The sequence below is a fragment of the Balaenoptera acutorostrata genome, chromosome 2 (assembly GCF_949987535.1).
Source record: "Balaenoptera acutorostrata chromosome 2, mBalAcu1.1, whole genome shotgun sequence".
Classification (NCBI taxonomy): domain Eukaryota; kingdom Metazoa; phylum Chordata; class Mammalia; order Artiodactyla; family Balaenopteridae; genus Balaenoptera; species Balaenoptera acutorostrata.
In genome coordinates this window covers 4,002,774-4,022,090 of record NC_080065.1, presented here as the reverse complement: position 1 = coordinate 4,022,090, position 19,317 = coordinate 4,002,774, and the positions used below count along the sequence as shown (strand labels likewise).

At 56.1% G+C, this 19,317-nt stretch overlaps 1 protein-coding gene across 2 annotated transcripts in view; it reads left to right on the top strand.

Moving 5' to 3' along the window:
- Window positions 1–19,317, top strand: part of LPCAT1 (lysophosphatidylcholine acyltransferase 1) — a 40,819-nt gene that overhangs the window by 13,940 nt on the left and 7,562 nt on the right. For both annotated transcript variants that reach the window (XM_057541085.1, XM_057541084.1), the window contains exons 2-9: window positions 2,872–3,014; window positions 8,867–9,081; window positions 11,367–11,479; window positions 12,803–12,863; window positions 13,157–13,215; window positions 14,803–14,837; window positions 15,781–15,835; window positions 17,556–17,638. In XM_057541085.1, coding sequence (XP_057397068.1) covers window positions 2,872–3,014; window positions 8,867–9,081; window positions 11,367–11,479; window positions 12,803–12,863; window positions 13,157–13,215; window positions 14,803–14,837; window positions 15,781–15,835; window positions 17,556–17,638 — 764 coding nt within the window. The remainder of the gene's footprint in view (window positions 1–2,871; window positions 3,015–8,866; window positions 9,082–11,366; window positions 11,480–12,802; window positions 12,864–13,156; window positions 13,216–14,802; window positions 14,838–15,780; window positions 15,836–17,555; window positions 17,639–19,317) is intronic.

Sequence of the window (19,317 nt, the reverse complement as noted above, 5' to 3'; positions counted from 1 at the left end):
TCAGCCAGCAGTTGGAACGGTGGCACTTGCCGCGACTCCAGGGTCATCCCTTCGGGCCTCGTCATCACCCCAGTTGGTCCGGACAGGCTGGGGTGCTGCCTCCCCGGGGCCTCAGAAGCCCTGGGGAAAGCGGGAGCTCTTTCTGGAACCCTGAGGTCTGCTGTTCTCTTCCGTTGCGTGCAGTCGCAGCCGTGCTGGCCGTGGCGTGTGGCTGCACAGTCGGGGTGTGTCCGCGACCCGTGCGCGCTCTGAGCGTGGCGGCCCCGGAGCTCCTGTCCGGCGCTCTGCCGCCCGTCCATGCTGTCTATGACACAGGCACCGGCTTTAGGGTCCGTTTATGGGGACGCACCGCAAACTCTCCAGTGACTCAGCTGCCCTGCCACCTGGAGGGGCAGCGGCCACGGGTCGTAGGATGAACGGGTACGCGGGGCTCCCAGCACAGCCCCCGGAGCCGGAGCACCGGGCCGTCAAGGTGACAGGCAGCCCGAGAGGCAGGGCCCGCCAGCGAGGAGGCGGGGCGTCTCCGCCCTCCCTCTGCAGCAAAGTTACAACAGCAAGGATGGAAAAGGATACGTTTTGAAATGAAGGAAAGGCTACATCTTAAAACTTGTGGGATTGAATTAAAGTACTTAGAGAAAGCTGCGTTCTCCATGTGAGTTTGGGGGAAATAAGGTATTTCTGAAAATATGCTCCAGGCTGTTCTCTCAAGAAGTTAGAAAGAACGTTAGTGTACACTCAGAGTAGAAGAGAGAGGCCCCTGTAAGATACAAAATTAATGTGACCAAATAGGTCACAGCAGGGATAAGGAACAAATGCACAAGTGGTTCTGTAAACAGATTAGTGAAGGGGAGGACTGTCTATCGGCACCGGCTGACGAGTCTCAGAAGCACAAACAATATGAACAATGACGCCGTAGATCAGGGCAGGGTTGATATAACTTCAGGGCAGCGGCTCCGCACAATTATCCTGAAAACGCGCGATGGGGAATCTGGTGGGAGGAGAAGCCTGCTGAGGACGCCCAGAGATTTCCTCCCTGACAGAAACACTGAAATAACTGCAGAAAATAGGAAATCTAGGTAAACAATGAAAAGCATTGGAACAGCCATCGGAAAGCTCTGTAGGAATTCCTCCAACGAGGTGGGCTGGTGTCTGGCGTGGTGACGGCAGGACCCGAGGACAGCGGTGCCCGAGGACGGCGGTGCGGGGGACGTGACCAGGCTCGCCTTCCAGACGCGTGTTGGCAAACAAACCTGGCGAGGCCTTAAGAGAGGTGGCTTCCCAGCGCTGGAACCGGGGTTGCGACACCGGAGAAGCCGTGGCCGCCGTGGGTCACGTGGATCGGGTGACAGATGAGCACGTAATCATCCCGCAGGGAAGACGTGTGGTGACATTCACCCCGTTCATGCTGACCCCGGAACGAGACGCTTAGGAAAGCCGGGGCGGGAGGCACGTTCCCGCCAGCACGTTCCTGCGCCGTCTGAGCCCCTGGAGCAGACCCGCCCCCTCACCGTTTAACAGGAAGCATTGTCACCAGCGGCGGCCATGACAGATCCGGGTCACCGGCCCTGTCCCACCTTGTGCTGAAGCCAGAGGTTCAGCCTGGGGACCCCAGCCCTGAAGGCGGGGGGGAGAGGCCGCTCAAAGTCACCATCGTCACAGCACACGGAGATCTGGACCCACACCGGCCGCGGGTGGCACAGGCCACACGTGGCTGTGGGGCACCTAGAATGTGGCGTGCGTGGATGAGCTGTGCTGTGAGCACAGAACACACCGGATTCCCTGGGCGTGACGAGGACAGTGTGAACTGCCTTGTGCGACGTACGTGCGGAAATGATGGTGTTTTAGGCGTGTTGGGTTAGATAAGCTGCATGTTGAATTGATTTCATCACCTTTGTGCTTTTAAACACGGCTGCTAGGAAACGTAAAATGGCACACGTGACCTGCGTCGTGTTCCTGTCGGGCAGCGCTGGCCCTGATGGAGACCCCAGAGAATCAGGGAGTGGCCGGCATGCAGGCCTGCAGGTGGCAGAGGCGGGGGCGGCGGGTGGTGGTGGTGAGCAGCTTGGACACGGTACCACGGACCTGGGTCTCGTCCCGTCTCTTCTGTCTCCTGTGCACCCAACCTATGTATTTCAAGTATATTTTCTTGCAAATAATCAAAAACTGCATCTGTTGGTTGTAAGGCTCCGTGAGTTTTGTCTTGTCATCCCTCCGCTCCCCTATTTTCTAATCGACCGCCTGAGATCAGGTTCATCACAAAACACGCTGTTCCTGAACGTCCCCCACCCGCAGTGTGGAACCAGACCATCACTTTGTATGTAGAAGTGCTGGTACCTCAGTCACAGCTGCCCGGCCGCCGGGGCCCCTCCCTGACTCGGCCACTACTGAACCTGTGTGTCCCGCCTCGCCTGCAGGGCCTCCCCTCCCCATGGGGCCCTAGCCTGCCTTCCCCACGTCCACCAGAGCAGAGCCGTGGCTTTGGATGCCCCCTCCCTCCCCGCTGGGCCCGCATCCCATCTGGGACTTCCTGGGGGTGGAGAGTCCCCGAGTCCCCAGCTTCCTTGTGGTCTGAGCCCAGCCCTGTCAGCTCTGTGCCCGTGGCCCCGTGAAAGCATCCTTGTGTGCAGGGGCTGCTGGGGGCGCTGAGGAGGGGGGCTCGGGGGCGGGGCTGCCTGCTGGGGGTGCCGGGAGTGGGCGGAGCGCCGCCGGCCAGATCACCCCGACCCCCAGGCGTCCCCCCGGTGGCTGTGGGAGGGACTGGGAAGGGACGGGGCTGCAGCGTCCACGGGAGGCTGGCGCCTGGGGCAGGGCGGGCCCGGCGCGAGGAGCCCAGAGGACAGTCCCCCGAGTGACCGTGCCCTGTCCCCCCAGGTCGCCGTCATGACGCTGACGCTCTTCCCCATCCGGCTGCTGGTTGCCGCCGTCATGATGCTGCTCGCCTGGCCCCTGGCGCTTGTGGCCTCGCTGGGATCCGCTGACCGGGAACCAGAGCAACCCCTGGCCTTGTGGCGGAGGTGAGTGCACGTCTGTGGGGGCCCCGGGGGGTGTCACAGGGCCGCTCCCCCTGCCAGCATCCTGCCCTGAGGCTCCTTCCAGGGCTCCGCGAGCCGCGTGGCCGCTGTGTTGTGTCCTGAGCACCGGGGTCCCGTGCTTCCCCGTCCCCGCCCCCGAGGCCGCGCGTCAGCCTGCTGCCGCTGGTGTGGTCTCTGCCTCGTGTAGGCGGACGTGTGAATCCGTCTTAAGTGAAGATCCAACAGGGGCCTCACAAAAGGACGTGAAATCACAGCATTGTCTTGTGTATTTAAACACCTAAAGCTGTTCCTTAGCTCACACTATATGCCATTTCTAGCGAAGGGAAACGTTGAGCTATCGGGAGGGTTTTGGTGAGTATTTTCGGTGCGTTAGAAGATACCGTTCCTGTCGTAAAACCAAGCTGCTGACCACCTGTGTCTGCATCTCCGATCAATCCTAAGGGTGCTTGGACGGTTTATTCACAACCGAAGTGTTCTTAGTTTCGCTCAGGGGCGGTGGTCGGCAAAAGGGCCCACAGGCCAAACCCGGCTGCAGCCTGTTTTTGTGAATGAGGTTTTACTGGGACGCAGCCCTGCCCATTCATTTGTACACCGTCCAGGGCTGCGGTCCTGGAGGGCAGGGGTCGTTGTGGCCAAGGCCACAGGCCCACAAAACCTAAACTACCTGCTGCCCGGCCCGCAAGGTTTATGGACCAGCTCAGGCCCCTCGTTTCTCTCACAGTGTCTGAGCTGCTGGAATGTTGATGCCCTGAGAGGCTGTGGAAACTGGCACCCATCCTGGCCTTGGTTCCCCGCTGCCCACGTGCCGTGGTCAGAACAGCAGTTACATGCAGGGCAGAGACGGCCAGTTAAGGTTCAAGGGTTTTCTGAGCCGTTCATGAGCGTGGCGCCCGGGGACCCCTCGCCCTCCTCGTGGTAATATTTCACATCCTCAGACCATCCCCAGTTTCAAGTGAACCATGGTCTCTCCCCCTCGCTAGAAGCCAGAAGGTAGACGTGGCTGTCTCCGTGGGTGTGTCCCCAGCACGGAGCCTGGCCTGAGGGACAGGAAAGTCTCTCCCAAATGAATGAATGAATGGGTCAGTGAATGACTGAATGAAAGAGTGAGTGAGTGAATAGAGAGCTGGGTTTTCTAATCTCTTTGGAAATCATGCTTTACCTTGAGGTTTTTGGGTTTTTTTTTAATGTTTTAACTGTAAAATATGAATTTGGTATCAAATATATAATCAAGCAAAATAAATCCAGACCAAACAGGAATCAGAATTTCAGTTTTCACTAGGTTGAGAACCCATAGCTAGAAAGCAGAGATTTTGTAGTTTTTTACAAATTGCAAATGATTTGATCAAAAGTGTCTTAATTCCCTGTTCCCCCTGCTCTGTTCTGGGCTCCCCTCCCTCTCCGCTGTCCTCTCCCACGAAGGAGGAGACCTCGCACAACCTCGGCGTCTGTCTTTTCAAAACAGGTGACTCTGGGCTGTTTCCATTTCCCTGTTTTGACTCCCTGTAGCTTTTCTTGTCTGCAGTAATGTACTTGGTCTCATCGGGTGATAAATGGGCCACAGCAAACTTTAGTTCCAACGCACCGTGTGCATGTGCGTGTGTGCGTGTGTGTGTGTGTGTGCGTGTGTGTGTGTGTACGTGTGTGTGTTTGTGTGCATGCGTGTGCGTGTGTTTGTGTACGTGCGTGTGTGTGCGTGTGCGTGTGTGCGTGTGTGTTTGTGTACGTGCGTGTGTGTGCGTGTGTGTGTGTGCGTGTGTATGTGTATGTGTGTGTGTGTGTGCGTGTGTGTGCGTGTGCGTGTGTGTGACGTGCACACCTGATGTGCCCCTCGTGGGGAGATGTGGGGTTAAGGCTCACGGGAGCGCTGGGTGCTCAGGTACAGCGACTGAGCATCGTTCTGAGTGTGTGTGTGTATGTGCGTGTCTGCGTGTATATGTGTGTATGTATATGCGTGTGTACGTGTGAGTGTGTGCTCATACGTGTGTGTTTACATGTGTACTGGCATGTGCCCCAGCTGCACACGCCGCCCACATTGAATTCCCGCCCCCTGCAGCCCTCGGGGTCTCCACACAGCAGTGTTTCTCGGGAACCCGGTGCACAGCCCTGGGCTCCGTGGAAACAAGAACAAACACCCGGCCCCGAGCTCCTCAAAGGAAACAGTGGCAGGAGATCCTGAGTTTGGGACGCGGGGAGTTAGGAGGAAACAAGTTTGAAATAACAGGACTCAGAATAGAGGACATCGCGTCATCGGCCGGGGCAGTGGGTTGGTTCACGCCAGGCACAGCTGTGTGGTTTTGAGCAGATTTTCGTTTGATCAGGGAGGATTTTTGCTGAATGTAAGTTAGTGTCAGTCAGACCTTCCTAAAATAAAATCTTGGGTTTTCAATGAAGGGAGGAACGACACAATTTTGCATAAGACTCTGTGTTTCGAAACACAGAGTGTTGTAAAAACTATAGTATTTATCTTCTTACAGGACCCAAGCAGGCAGGGCAGGAGACACTGCTGGCCAGTCCTGCAGGCGCTGGCCCTTGGCCGACTCAGGGTTCAGGAGGGTCAGCTCAGCCGTCACAACCGGGTACCACGGCGGGGCTCAGACAGCAGGATTCGTTTCTCACGGTTTTAGAGGCTGAAGTGGAAGGTCAGGGTCGGCAGCCGTGGCTCGTGGTGGGACCTCCGTCCACCTGCAGATGCCGTGTCCTCGCAGGCGAGACCTCTTCCTCTCCTGTAAGAACACCGGTCCCCTGGGTCAGAGTCCCGCCCCAGGACCTCACTGGACCTTAGCTCCAGATACAGTCATGTTGGGGGTCAGGGCTTCAGCATAGGAATGTGGGGGGACATGAGTCGGTCCATCGCAGAGGATGCCCTTTCCTGAGTGCCCCGTGTGGGGACGTCCATCCTTGGGTCATCTCCATGACGACTCTGAGTCGCCACGTGTATGCTGGTGGCGTTTCTGACTTTTGTTGGAGTAACGCGAGTTGGCGGTTACAGCAAAGTGGTGGGGAAGAGTGGGTGGCCGAGGGCAGGCCTGCAGTCCCTCCTCCCAGCCCCGTGCAGACGCCCTCCGCACATGTGTGTGGCTTTTCTGACGTTGCCTCTGTCACCCTGGGGACGGAGCCATGAGCTCTGGGCCTGTCGGGGCCGGACCCCAACCCCGAGGGGCACCGGGCAGCCCACGCATCTGCACACGTGGGGCCCCAGGGTCGTCAACATCACCATGTGCTTCTCTCTCACTCAGTTTCTCAAAGTCACCTGCACATCTGCCTGCTTTGTGAAGTAAAGTCTGAACTTTACTTCTTGTATTGTTTTTTCCATTTTACAGAATTTCCGATTTTATTTTGCCTGTTAACCAAGAGAATAATGGGCCCTGAGTGTAGCTCAAAATTCTCCACCCCCAAAGTCCTGCGGCCGCTGCCTGGGATTCATTCTCCTCCCAGAGGGCCCGGGGCCCTGACCCCTGCGTGGCACGTGTTTCTCTTCTGCTGTACTCTCAGGCATGATCTGCATTTCCTGGGCCTGTTTTCTTTGTCTTTGTTTTTTGTTCCAAGATTTTCTGGAGTATTGGGTTCTCAGAAGGAAGATGTGCAGGAGGAACTCATTCACATCTTGTGTCTGGAAATGTCTTTATTCTCTCCTCTGTGTTGGTGGGTAGTTTGACTGGGTATAGAATTGCAGATTTCACGTCATGTGTCCCCAGAGCTTTGGCGATGTGCTGCTGACACCTGCAGCTTTGATGCTAGAAACCCGTTTGTTCCTCTCTGGGAGGTTTTAAAGTCTTCTCTTTGTCGTTGGAAATTTGAAAAATTCTCAAAGGAAATAATATGAGTTTTCCTCATAAAATTCATTCTGCTCAGCACCTTGAGATGGTGCTGAAGATCTGGGTCTTTCTTCAACTCTGAGAAACTGTTTTCTTTATATCTTATAGTTCCATCCTTTTCTTTTTCCTGCATGTTCTGGGAGGTCCCCTTCTCCACATTTTTGAGCCTTTTTAGGGAACTGGTATTTCTGCATGAGACTTTTGATTTCCAAGAATATTTTCTTTTTCTTGCCCTCTGGACCTTTTCAGAGCACCCTGCTCTTCTGGCACTGTGATGTCCTGACGCGTGTGGGTTTTTACACGTCTCTTCTGATGCCTGCCCTGCGGGTCTCCTCAGGGTCATACTCTTATCCATCATGTAGCTGGTTCTGCCCACACGTCCAAGTCTGAGGTGTCCACGTCCATGAACGACAGATGGAGTCGGGGTGCAGGTCCCTGCCCTTGGGCATGTAGATCTGTCTCCCGATTCCCTTCCCCTGGAGAAGCTCTGGCATCTCCGGTGTCACTGGTGCCCTTGCCTTGGGGACCGTGGTGCTGGCCCTGCACTGGGCAGTGACCGGAGCTCTTCTCTGAGGCCGGTACCCACACCCATAGGCATCTTTTACCCACAGGCAGCTTGGGGACAGAATTCCTCCAAGACCTTAGAGAATTATCAGATTTGGTTTTTCCTGTCCCAGTACATCGCTGTCACTGTTTGACCTTTGGACCCGAGAGGTGGTGGGTGTGTCTCCGATGGAGGGGCTGAGATTTGACCCCCCTTTTCACCAGCTCTCCTCCTGGACCTGCCTTCCTGGGACCGGCTGTGCTCCCACTGCAGCCTCCCCCGCAGTCTCATTTCTTTATCCTTGTGCATCAATCGACATCCATGGGCTTTTATTTTTGTAAATGATTTTATCGTGAAAAATAACATGCATGCAGAGAAGTGCATTTAAAAATGTGCAGTAGAACAAGCGACTGGAAGTGCGTGCTTTGTAGTCACCTAGCTCTAGACGCAGCGCCCAGCGTGGCCCCCGCGTTGCGTGGGTGACTGTGCAGGACCTGCCCGTGGTCAGAGGAGGTCGTTTCCAGGCGGCTCCTTGCAGGCGCGATGCAGCTTCAGAGACCTGCTCAGATCTGTCGGGGCTCATCTTGGGAATTCTCTTGAGAGGGTTGTTAAGCCCCTTGGGAAATCAATCCAATAAGGACTTAGGCTCTTGTGCTTCTGTGCAGTGATTTTTACCCAATTTGATCACCCACGTAGCACAGCAGCACAGCGAGACATGGGTCCTTCTGAAGATGGCCCTTCGCCCAGGGGCTCAGGTGCGTGGTCTGTAGTCACTTGGCGCCGGGCCATCGCTCACCGTGGTTTCGGTGACACGAACAGTGATCTGGTTTGTCGTATCAGAGCTTCCTATGGAAGGGAGTGTGCAGATTCAGATGCTTACGTTCTCATGTGTTTAAAAAAGAATAAATAGGAAGCAAATTCAGTTCATCTAGCCTGATTTTTACTTTCTTTTCCAAATTTATTGTCCATCTAATTTCACCCAGAAAAGGCTGGTTTCCGGAAGGTAACAGCTGCGTCCCGGAGCCTGAGGCCTCCTGTGGGAGGCGAGGGAGAGGTTTACCCGGCGCGTCTCTGCTCCCAGCCTCAGCTCTGCTGCCTCTCCACCTTTCGGTGCGCGTTTCAGGTGCCGATGATTTCTTTTCATTGAAAACTTATATCCTTAGAATGCTGACAGATCGCCCGACGTGTCTGTGTCTCTAGTTCTGTCCTGTGGGCCTCGCTCCTCCCATTCTGCTGTCCTTGTGACGTGGCTGAGGCGGCTTCCGTTTTCTTGAGTGAATGGACGAGACAGACGTTCTGCTGCTCACGTACACAGTCGCAGGGAGGAAAGCACAGCCTCTTGCCCTTCCCTCCTCGGATGTTCCAGTGACAGTGGCGGCAGGTCTCCCGGGATCGGCGCAGCCCCTGATGGGGTGCGGGCAGCGGGGCTGCGTCCCCCGCCGGGCCTGGGTCTGACGGCTGCGCTTCTGTTGCAGGGTCGTGGACGTCCTGCTCAAGGCCACCATGCGCACCATGTGGTTTGCCGGCGGCTTCCACCGCGTGGCCGTGAAGGGGCGGCAGGCGCTGCCCACCGAGGCCGCCCTCCTCACCCTGGCGCCACACTCCTCCTACTTCGATGCCATCCCCGTCACCATGACGATGTCCTCCATCGTGATGAAGGCGGAGAGCAGAGACATCCCGATATGGGGAAGTGAGTGAGCCCCCCCATCCTGCTGGGAGTGAAACCCCCAGTGCTGGCCAGTCCAGGTCACGGTGACAGCACAGCCACGTCCACACAGCTCATACCCACAGGAAATAGGCACCGGGCCTTGCATCTCTGTTTTCTTTGTTGTGATTTCTTCTGTGATATTGTTGTGATTTTCATTTTTGATTAACACGCAAGCGCCCTTGGCTATAAGGTGTTGAAGTGCTCCTGGAAGTTCTAACAAGAACGTGTTACCCTCGTCACACAGAAGCTCTAGAAGTTGGGGACAACTCAGTAACTGTCCCATTGGGTTAGTTTCTGTACCATAAACCCAGGTGTATGAGCGTCCTGAGACCTCGTAACCTGTCACCAAAGCTGAGAGCTTAAACTCACCAGAATTCATCCTCTCCCAGCTCTGGGGCCAGAAGCCTGCCATCAAGGTGCCCCAGGGCCCCGCTCCCTCCGGAGGCTCCAGGGGAGGGTCCTTCCTGCCTCTCCCATGCATTTACCGACCGCTTCAAATGTCTCGACCACAGAGCCGCCCGCGGCCTTTCAGCAAAGCAGGCATCGGGCCCTTGTTGTCCGGGCTCGGGGCTCGCGGGACACAGACTGCATTTCCCTTCCATCCTCAGAAGCGTGCAGTTCTCGGGTGGGACTCGGGTGGCGTCCCCACAGACACGCCGTCCTGAGTCCTGCCGTCCTGAGTCCAGAGAGCCCTCCGGGTTCCCCGCCTTGGGCCTCGGGTCCGTCCAGGAATTGGGAAAAGCCTCCTCATCCGCTTTCTTCTCTTTGCCGTGTAGACAGAGTAGCTCTGACCGGTAAAACCCACCCCCCTGCCAGGTGAGCTGGCCTCCTTCCCCCTCGCCCTCTGGGAAGCAGCGCCGTGCTCGGGCAAGACGCTCGCTGGGCTCACCTGTGTCTCTGCGCACCGTCCTTCTGGGTGATTCCACCAAACCTCCCTTTCCTTCTCATGGTCATTTTTTAGCAGCATCAGGAGTAATCGGTGAAGAGGGGTAAAATAGTTCCAAGTTGGTGAAGCAGCAAAATGTTTCAAGACAGACACGGGAAAAACTATCACTGAGATCCACTTAGATTTTATGCATGCCATGGACCCAGCTAGATAGAATTTTATTCTTTTTTAAAATGCTTTTTCTTTGCTTTTTGGAAGACCTGCAAGAAATAAAAGTCATGAAACATTACTCTTTACAAGTAACAGAAATGCTCAGAACAGAAGCTCAGAGCTCATCTTGGGCCCAGTGAGGTGTGGCCCTGGGGCAGAGCAGGTGGGGACGTGGCCTCAGCGGCCCAGGAGGGTGACCGACTGCCACGGCCTCTGCCCGCCATCAGTTCAAAGTTTTCTAAGAAGTATCTTCCCACCTTTACATCCTCGTTCGAGAGGACCAGTGTGCTGGGTGTCGCCATCAGCCTCGGTCAGGGAGCCCTGACCTCACACACTTGCTGGGGGGCCGTGTGTGTGGTGCTGGAATGGGGTCTGTGTGAGTGTCCTGGGGCAGCCGTGACAAAGCACCACAGACCACACAGCTCAAAACTACAGAAATGTATATTCTCTCACTGTTCCAGGGGGCCAGAAGTCCAAAATCAAGGTGTCGGCAGGTTGGTCCCAAGGGAGAGTCCATCCCAGGCCGCCCTCCAGTGTCCAGTGGTCCCGGCTCTCCTGGGCCTTCCCCGGCCATGGCCACGTCACCCCGTCCTTGCCTCTGTCATCCCGTGGCGATCTCTCCCTCTCTCCTCCTTACGGGGACACTAGTCACTGATCAGGGCCCACCCGGCGAAGTGTGACCTCCTCTGAACTTCACTGCATCTGCAGAGACCCTGTTTCCAAACGAAGTCAGTCACAGGCACCTGGGCTAGGATGTCAGCCTGTCTCTCTGAGGGACACAGTTCAGCCCGCAGCGAGGCTGGTGGGGTCCGAGCCACGTGCCCCAGGCCCTTCTGGCTCTGGGGCCTCCCCACTTCCCCCCCCAGCCCCCCACTGGTGACACGGGTGACCAAAGGCTCTCCACTCCCCATGGGGTCAGCCCCATCTGTCTCTTTCTCCTGATTTGTCATCTGTGGACGCTTGGAGCTGTTACTGATGGCCCCGCAGGCTGCAGGGCTTCTGGCCATCCTCTAAGTCCGCTGAGGCTTCAGTGCCCTCCCCACCCCCCATCCCTCGCAGTCCGCGCTGCCTGCCCCGCGGCTCAGCCCTCGGGGCACCTCTGGGGGGCTCACCTCTCACCGGGCGCCCTGGGCAGCCACCCCAACACGAGCACCGCCCCCCTCTCTTTCAGCTCTGATAAAGTACATCCGGCCGGTGTTCGTGTCGCGGATGGACCAGGATTCCCGCAGGAAGACCGTGGAAGTGATCAGGAGGCGGGCGCAGTCCAGTGGGAAGTGGCCGCAGGTGCGCAGTGCTGCTTGCATTCTCAGCAGTTATTCCAAAAGAGGCGGCCTTAGGGATTGGAGGGGAAGGAGAAACACGAGGGCCAGAGCTTGCTTTCCTTGGAGGCTGGGTTCCTTGTGTTTCGTTTTATTTTCGATGAGTGCAAATCCAAGAATGTGCCGAATATCAGGTATTTTGGGTTCTGGCGTTTTAAAAATAAAAGAAATAGGGGAAAACAATTCTCACTTGCATCTCAAGTTCCCGAATCATCTTTTAAGTTCTGTGTCGGAAAGAGCCAGCTGCCCTGGCCCTGGGGTCAGCGTGGTCTCATGTCTGAATACTGCGTTAGGCTGCAAGGTGTACCCCATTGCTTCTAAAAGTTCCGGGCTTGTCTGGCATGTGTCTGGTTCCCTCGGGGCATCGGGAAGGCTGCCCCGGGCCGGCGGGGGTGGGTGGGCAGGGGCCTCGGCCAGTGTTAGCTGTGGGTGTGTTTGACCTATGCTGTATATGTATAGTTTTTCTTTTCACTTGAGCCGACCTTGAGAAACTGGAAATCCCACAGGACTCTCTGGGTTCTGGCTGCTCAGAAGACATTGAAGGCCTTGCTTGTGGCACCCATGCCCGAGGACGGGCAGCCCCCTGGGGGCTGTGCTTCCAGGGTCTCCAGCTGCCACCCGCACAAGAATAGGTTGACCCCCTCTGCCATTCAGCTCACCTGCCTGACCCTCAGGCCTGCTGGGGTCAGTCCCGTGCTGACTCAGGGCCCCTTGGAGATGATCTTTCTTCAAGGACCCAGGATTGAAAGCAACCTCACGGGCTGTATTTTCCACCACGCAGGGGAAAGTTAGCTTACGTTATGTTGCTGGAAGTCAGTAGGAATTGGAGTGATTGGAGGTCCTGGTGAGGCGGCTGATGCTGTGGGTGTTTGCGTCGCTGGCCCGGCCCCAGTCTCTCCCCTCCCTGCCCCCCCCCCCCAGGCCCCGTACTCAGCCACGGGCTCTCCATCCCGGCGCCTCTGTCCTGCTTTGTGCTCGTGGCTGCGTCTCCAGGCAGTGGGGTCTCGTCTGCACAGCAGCTGCAGGTGGGCACTACGGCCACCTGTTCACATATCCCGCCGCCCAAGAAGGCACATGCTGTTTGTGTACCTGCGTTGCTTCCAGGTTTTAGTCAAACCAGCAATTAGAAGGGAAATTAATGAAGGCTTCCATATGCATCTTAACTTTTTCAACTGAATATAATTAAAGTACCTAAGTCACATCAGGACTAGAGGAAATAGGTTGTGAAATTGGCCCCTGTGAACTCTGAACTGTCCCTTTGATGCTGATTTTTTTTTTCCACTTCAAGATAATGATTTTCCCAGAAGGCACTTGTACCAACAGGACCTGCCTAATTACCTTCAAGCCTGGTAAGTAGTTTTCTTAATTATTTCTTTTTCGCCTTGAGAAGGTGAGGGAGACCCTCACTCCCCCCAAAGTGCCTCAGCCCGGAGATGCTCTTGTGCCCGTTTCCTGTGACCCTGGGGTTTTCTCTGAGTGTCCATGGCTGGCACAGATGTTGAGGAAAGCTGCCCAGCACTGAATGACTGCTGGCCGGGAAGGCCTGGCAGAGAAGCCCACTTTGTTCTGAGCCCCACACGGGAAGTGTGGGCGGGGGACTTGCTGCCACGGAGATAAGAGGCGTCCCTTTCTCCCTCTGCAGGTGCGTTCATCCCAGGCGTCCCTGTCCAGCCGGTGGTTCTGCGCTACCCAAATAAACTGGTGAGTGTCTTTTCCTGGCACGAATGTCCAGTGAATTTCCTGGGCCTGGGAATCGCCCGGTATCTCAGGACGTTGTCTCCATCTACCCTGGCATTCTGGAACATTCCCCAGCACTAGCTCACGAAGCCCCGCTTTCGTGGATCACAAAGCCCTGGCCCTTCCTCGAGCCTGCCGTGTAGGTGTGAGACCCCCGTGTCCTCAGTGGCTCTTGCCTCCCAGTTCGCACTCTGGGACATTTTAAAACTGAGGATATTTAAGTCCCAAAGGCTAACGAGCAGGAGGGAAAGGGATTAAGTGCCTCCATGGTCCCTCTGCCAGGTGCAGAAGGGTGGTCTTGACGGACCCCAGCTCAGCCCGCAGGGTGGGGGGCCTGGGCAAGGTTCTGGTGCCTGTGGGCACTCCTCCGGGGCCGCCCCGTCTGTAACCCCCATGTGACACCTGTGGGCCCCAGGGGCTTTCCGCCCGCCCTCTTCCGGGCCAGCGCCCTGGGGTCCCAGGTCAGTGCACTGACCCTGTGCCCGTGGGTGTGGACGGGCCCAGTGTGAGAGTGCCGGTCGGAAGCGGCAGCCACACGGGCCGGCAGACACAGCGGTTCTTACAGCTCTGAAGAGGTGCGTTCGCTAGCCAGTTTCTGAGAATGAGAATCCATCACCAGTGTGTAGAACTCTAGATTTTCCCCTTTTAAGTTTGCTCCATTGGCTTATTTGAAGCACGGCACTGGGTTCTTCTGGGAGCGTTCAGCTCGGTTGCCGGGGAGCTGTGACCTCTGCCCTGCGCTCATGGTCTATGCCATGTGCTCTTTGGCTGCCTAAGGTTTGAGCACAGACCCGCATGGAGGGGGCTGGGCTGGGGACTGCGTGTGGGACGCCCCGTGGCAGGTGGGTTCCCAGGAGCCATGAGGGTGTGGGTGGGTGTCAGGCCTGTGAGAGAAGGAAGCCCTGGTGGGTGACCGGTGTCAGGGTAGAAGCAGGACGTGTGTCACCCACGGTCCTCACCTAGGCGGCTGAGGATGGAGAGCGTCTGAAATGTCCCCGTGGGACCCCGGGCAGGCACGGGGTGGGGGAGATGCGGCCCTGTGGCTTTGTTCCACGCTCCCTGCCCCCGCCTGGGGCTGACCATCGGGGGCGTGTCTCTGACAGAGAGTCCAGGCGAGGACCCTGGGGGCTCAGGTGGGTGTGGAGCTGGAACGAGGCTGCCAACAGCATCACCTGGCGAGGTGGTGGTGATGGGCAGGGCAGGGCCTGCAGAGCACAGGGCAGGTCTGGGCGTGGACTGAAGTTGCCCTGGGCGCCCGGAGAAGGAGGAGGCAGAAGGGGGGCAGGACGGGGTCTTGGGCGGACGCTGGGATGGGTGACCCCGGGGCCGTGGGAGGAGAGGTGAGCGAGTCTGGGGGGACCTGCGGTGGTGGGCTCCCCCTTCTCCCCTGCCCCAGAGGGGACGTGGGTGGTAGGGAAGACAGTGCCTCTGGGGTCCCAGGTGGCCAGGGCGAGGGCCGGGGCGAGGCCGGCATGCCCGTGGGCGGGGAGGAGGGGCGCGGCACACACACGGGGCTTCCTTCCTGACTCATCGCTCCTTTCCTGCCCCCAGGACACCATCACCTGGACGTGGCAAGGCCCCGGAGCGTAAGTCAGACCCCGCCCTGTCTTGTTTGTCCTGTCCTCCCGGGAAAGCAGGCCCGCTCCAGTGCCCGCCGTGCTGCTGACTTTAGCAAAGGCAGAAACAGAGCGCAGGGCCACTGCTGCTGGACAGCAGTTCGGTTCGGCCCAGGGAGGCTAGCTGCACGAGGCTGGCCTTCTTCACGCTCCTGGATTCCAGGACTGAAGTTAAGTGTCCTAGGCTCTGGCGGGAAGGTAACCGAGAACCTCTCTCCCCGCCTGTGTCTGTCAGCTTGGCGATCAGCTGCACATGGTCGGCCCCGGACAGGAGAGGGGAGCATGCGGCCTCCTCCCGCGCGGCTGCTGGGGGCGTACGGGGGTCCAGGCGCTGGCGCGTGGGCTGGCGTTCGGAGGCGGAGGGCTGGGTGGTGAGGCCACGCAGAGCCCTCCGAGGCCCCTGGCGCGTCCGAGTGGCGGGGGTGGCATTGCTGAGGCTGGAGGGTGGAGTGGGCGGAAGCTGGGCAATGTCTGGGAAGGGGATCCTTCGGGGTCCCGGTGGCCTGGGCTTGGGGCTGGCAGGACGGAGAGCTGAGGCCGGGCCTGGGGATGGCATGATGTAGGGCCTGGGACAGCCAGGAGGGGACGGGGTCAGGTAGACGAGACTTCCTGAGCGGGAGGACAGACAGGGCACAGCGGCTTCCAGGGCACAGCCAGGCGGGTGTGCGTGTGTTTAAGAAGCTCAGTGGAGACTTCTGTTTAATCAAAGTAGCCTTGTCACTGGGTGGTGTGTTTAAGGTTCAGATTTAGGCTGAGGAAGGCTCAGCATCCCCTCCTGAAGGAGAATTGCCTGCTCGGTGGTGCCCTCTGCAGGGGAGCGGGCTCTGGAGACTTTGCTCCAGAACTAGAAGTAGTTTAACTAAAAGGAATTGAGAATCTTTTAACCAGTGCTGTAAATCCGTTCATTTTTAAGGTTGAAAATCCTGTGGCTCACGTTGTGTCAGTTTCATAATCAAGTGGAAATTGAGGTTTGTATAGATACAGTGTTACACAATGTTGTATGGGCATTTATACAGATGTGATGTTATACAATGTTATATTGTCTGTATTGTTATAATGTTATATTGTGGTCTCTATAGATACAGTGTTACACAATGTTATTTTGATGTCTCTATATGGATACAATGATATATAGGGGTCTCTGTAGATATATTATACAATGTCATGTTGGTATCTGTAGAGATACAAAGTTATATGTCATCTGTCTTGCTTTGAACTTTTTCCATTTCTCATGGCTCCTTAAAGGTGCTTCCCAGGGGTTTTGCATCAAATTTGTGTCTCTTGCATGACTTTTTATCCATTCGGATAGGATTTTAAAAATCAACAGGAAGCTAAGCCCATCGTTCTTTTATTATGGTTAGCATAGCTTAAGGGCATATACAATTGGCATACCTGCAATTAATGATTCTTTTGGCTTATATTTTTACCCAGTACTAACACTGCTGATATCGTACTGCTGAACTTATCATACTGTTATCCTGTGTAATACTTGGTCAGACCAGGTAGACTGCCTCCCAGTATTCAGCCCATTTCCAAAGTCACAATACCTGTCCTCTCTACTCAAATAAATATGGTCACATTCATGCAGCCTGTAAATTTAATTGAGTGGATGAGGAATAGAGTTTATTTTCTTAAAAGGGGAATTAACTTGCTACTCCTACACCTGAAAATGAGAGCTGAGTCTTAACACAAAGCATTTCATTTGCTGCCTTCTGATAAATACTGCAGAATAATACTGAATTTACAAATGAGCCCGGCTTTCAGCCAGGTTTTTCACTTCAGTAGAACATAAGCCACTTAATTATAAAGGACTGGGCTGAAAGGGCCATGGCCCGAGTCCAAGGGTGGCTGGCCTGCAACCCAGGATATTTTATGTGGCTCGTTTGCTGGTGGCCGGAAGGCAGCAGCGGGGTGAGACTCCAAGGAAGGTGCTCTATTTCAGACTGGTTTCTAATTTTTTAAGAGTTGGAAAGAAACTGTATGGCTTTGTGAAATCACTCTTAAACTCTTTGTGTCACTCCTACAAGATGCCAGTGCTAATATGAGGAACTGTTGCAACTTACAAAGTTTTTAAAAAGGTAGCAGTAAGTGAAAGACTAGAATTATATGATGAGAATTGATAGGATTTGGGGATGTTCCTGTATTCTTGAATATCCATACTGAAGAAAAGGGCTCAGTGGCTCAGTGATGGTGTTTTTCCTTTTCTACAGTGGGGGGTTGGCACAGGGTGTGAGACATACTTATTTAAAACACGCAGAGACACACGTTCCTGGCACAGTTTATTATATTCTCCAAATGCAGTAGTTGTCAAAAAGCTAATAATAGCCTTTCACGTGGAAATAATTTGTCGTGTTACCCACAACACAAAACTGAGACTTTAGAAGTGGAAGCACACGTGCGATTCTTTTGGTTCTAAAGACTAAGCCCCCATGTGAAGTCATAAGCGCGACTCGCTGGCTTCCGTGGCGGCGGAGTGGTGCTCCCGGTGAGGAGAGGTGGGTTGTGAGTTTACACACGTGTGTGTCTGTGCACGCGCGTGCGTGCATGGGCAGCAGTGACGACTCCAAAGACGATCCCAGTGGAGGGACAGGTCTTGATTTGCCCGGGAGGAGGTCATCATCGTGGTGGTGGTGGGGCGAGGGCAGTGTCCTGTGCTCGCGCAGGTAACCGGCGTCTCTGTGTGCGCAGTTCCTTCCCGTGTACACCCCCTCAGAGGAGGAGAAGAAGGACCCCACTCTGTACGCCAGCAACGTGCGGCACGTGATGGCAGAGTGAGTGAGCGCCCCTTCCGCGGCGGGGTGGCGGGGTCTGCGGGAAGCCCCGGTGCCCTTGGCCTCCCTGAGCGATCGTTACTCAGTGTCCCCGCCTGCCAGTGTCGTGGCCTTGCTGTAAAACCAGTCAGCGGCACCGGGGCGACGGCTGGAACCAGCCTAGGCTGAGCATCGGCCAGACTGTGCTTGGCTGCGTGCTTTGTCTCCTGATTCTGTTGGAGGACATTTCTGCTTGTTCAACATTTGGAAGATGGTTCATTGCCACTTAATTCTGCACATTGCAAACGTCCCCATTAGCCAGCCGTCCCCAGGGGGGCTGCATCCGGGCGCGTCCCTTGGAGACAGGCAGCGGGGCCGCGGGCGAGAGCACTGGCCTGGGTCGGCGCGTCCTCAACACTTGCCGTCTACCCAGACCGCGTTACTAAGGTTCTTACTCCGTCCCGCCGAGCTAAGTGTGGTATTTCTGCGCTTAATCTTGCGCTGCTCGTACAACAGTGTGTGTGTAGCTAGGAATATTCTCACCTCCTATTTCCCTGCAGTCCCCGCTTGTTTCAGGCCCTGGCAGCCTCAGCCCAGACCCCAGCCAGGTGCCTTCACCCCTCCTCTCAGTCCCAGCCTCTCCCGGGCAGGGGCTGCCTCTGAGTTCGGCCACGGCAGTGCCTGGAGGGGTGCTCGGACGGTGTCACCTGTGGGGAGGTGCACACAGCTGCCCTGGTGCGACTTAGGTGCTAAGGGAAAGTCCATCTCCTCACTACGGATGCGTCGTCCCCGCTTTAGTGCATTCTGTGAGACACACTGAGCAAAATCATGCGTTTAACCTCAGCCAGGCGTTCAGTCTGCCCAGGCACCCTCAGAGTGTTAGGCGCTGGGAGCGGAGTCCAGCAAAACGCGCCCGCTCCCCTCAGGCCCCGCTTCTCCGAATCCCACATGCGGACACAGAGCTGCCGGGATGCGGGAGATGCTCGACTCCCAACTTTTGGGAAGTCAGGGCAGTGAGTGACACCCTTGATCAACCTCTAGATAAGAAAATAATATCCACAGAGTCGCAGGCCTGACAGGTTAGGTGTAATTTTTTTTTTTTTTTAGTTCATGTTCAGACAAATTAACTATTAAATATTTTAAATATGTATCCTAAAGAAACTTTTATGGCGTTGTATGATCTGTGTTAACAGAGACGCGTCACATTCAGTGGAAAAGGGCAGAAACCCATCGGGTCTCCCCTTGCCTCACAGCCAGAACCACGGAGGTGGGCCGTCAGTCACCTCCCTGGTCTTTAGTCACACCGGGGCTGCACCTGGGAAGGGCCGGGGTCCCGACAAGCTTTGCAGGCGGCCCCTGAGCCAGCCTCGTCCCCCTTCCTGTGGATAGCCCGGGAGCTCCTGGGGCAGTTCTGGCGTCTGTCCCCACGCGACCAGGCCTAAGTGCTCTTAAGGGGAATTTAGCAGCCTCAGAAAGAAGCCTTCAAAGTCATTGTTTCCTTATTACCTGACTGCACACAGCATTGCCATGGCAACAAGGAGCTATAGCTGTGCCCCAGTACCCGCCAGGGACTGGTTCCAGGACCCTCGGAGACCAAACTCCAAGGATGCTCGAGTCCCTTATGTGAGACAGTCTAGTGCAGCCGCCCTCTGTGTCCTTGGATGTGGAACCGCGGATCCGGAGGGCTGACTGTCCCATCG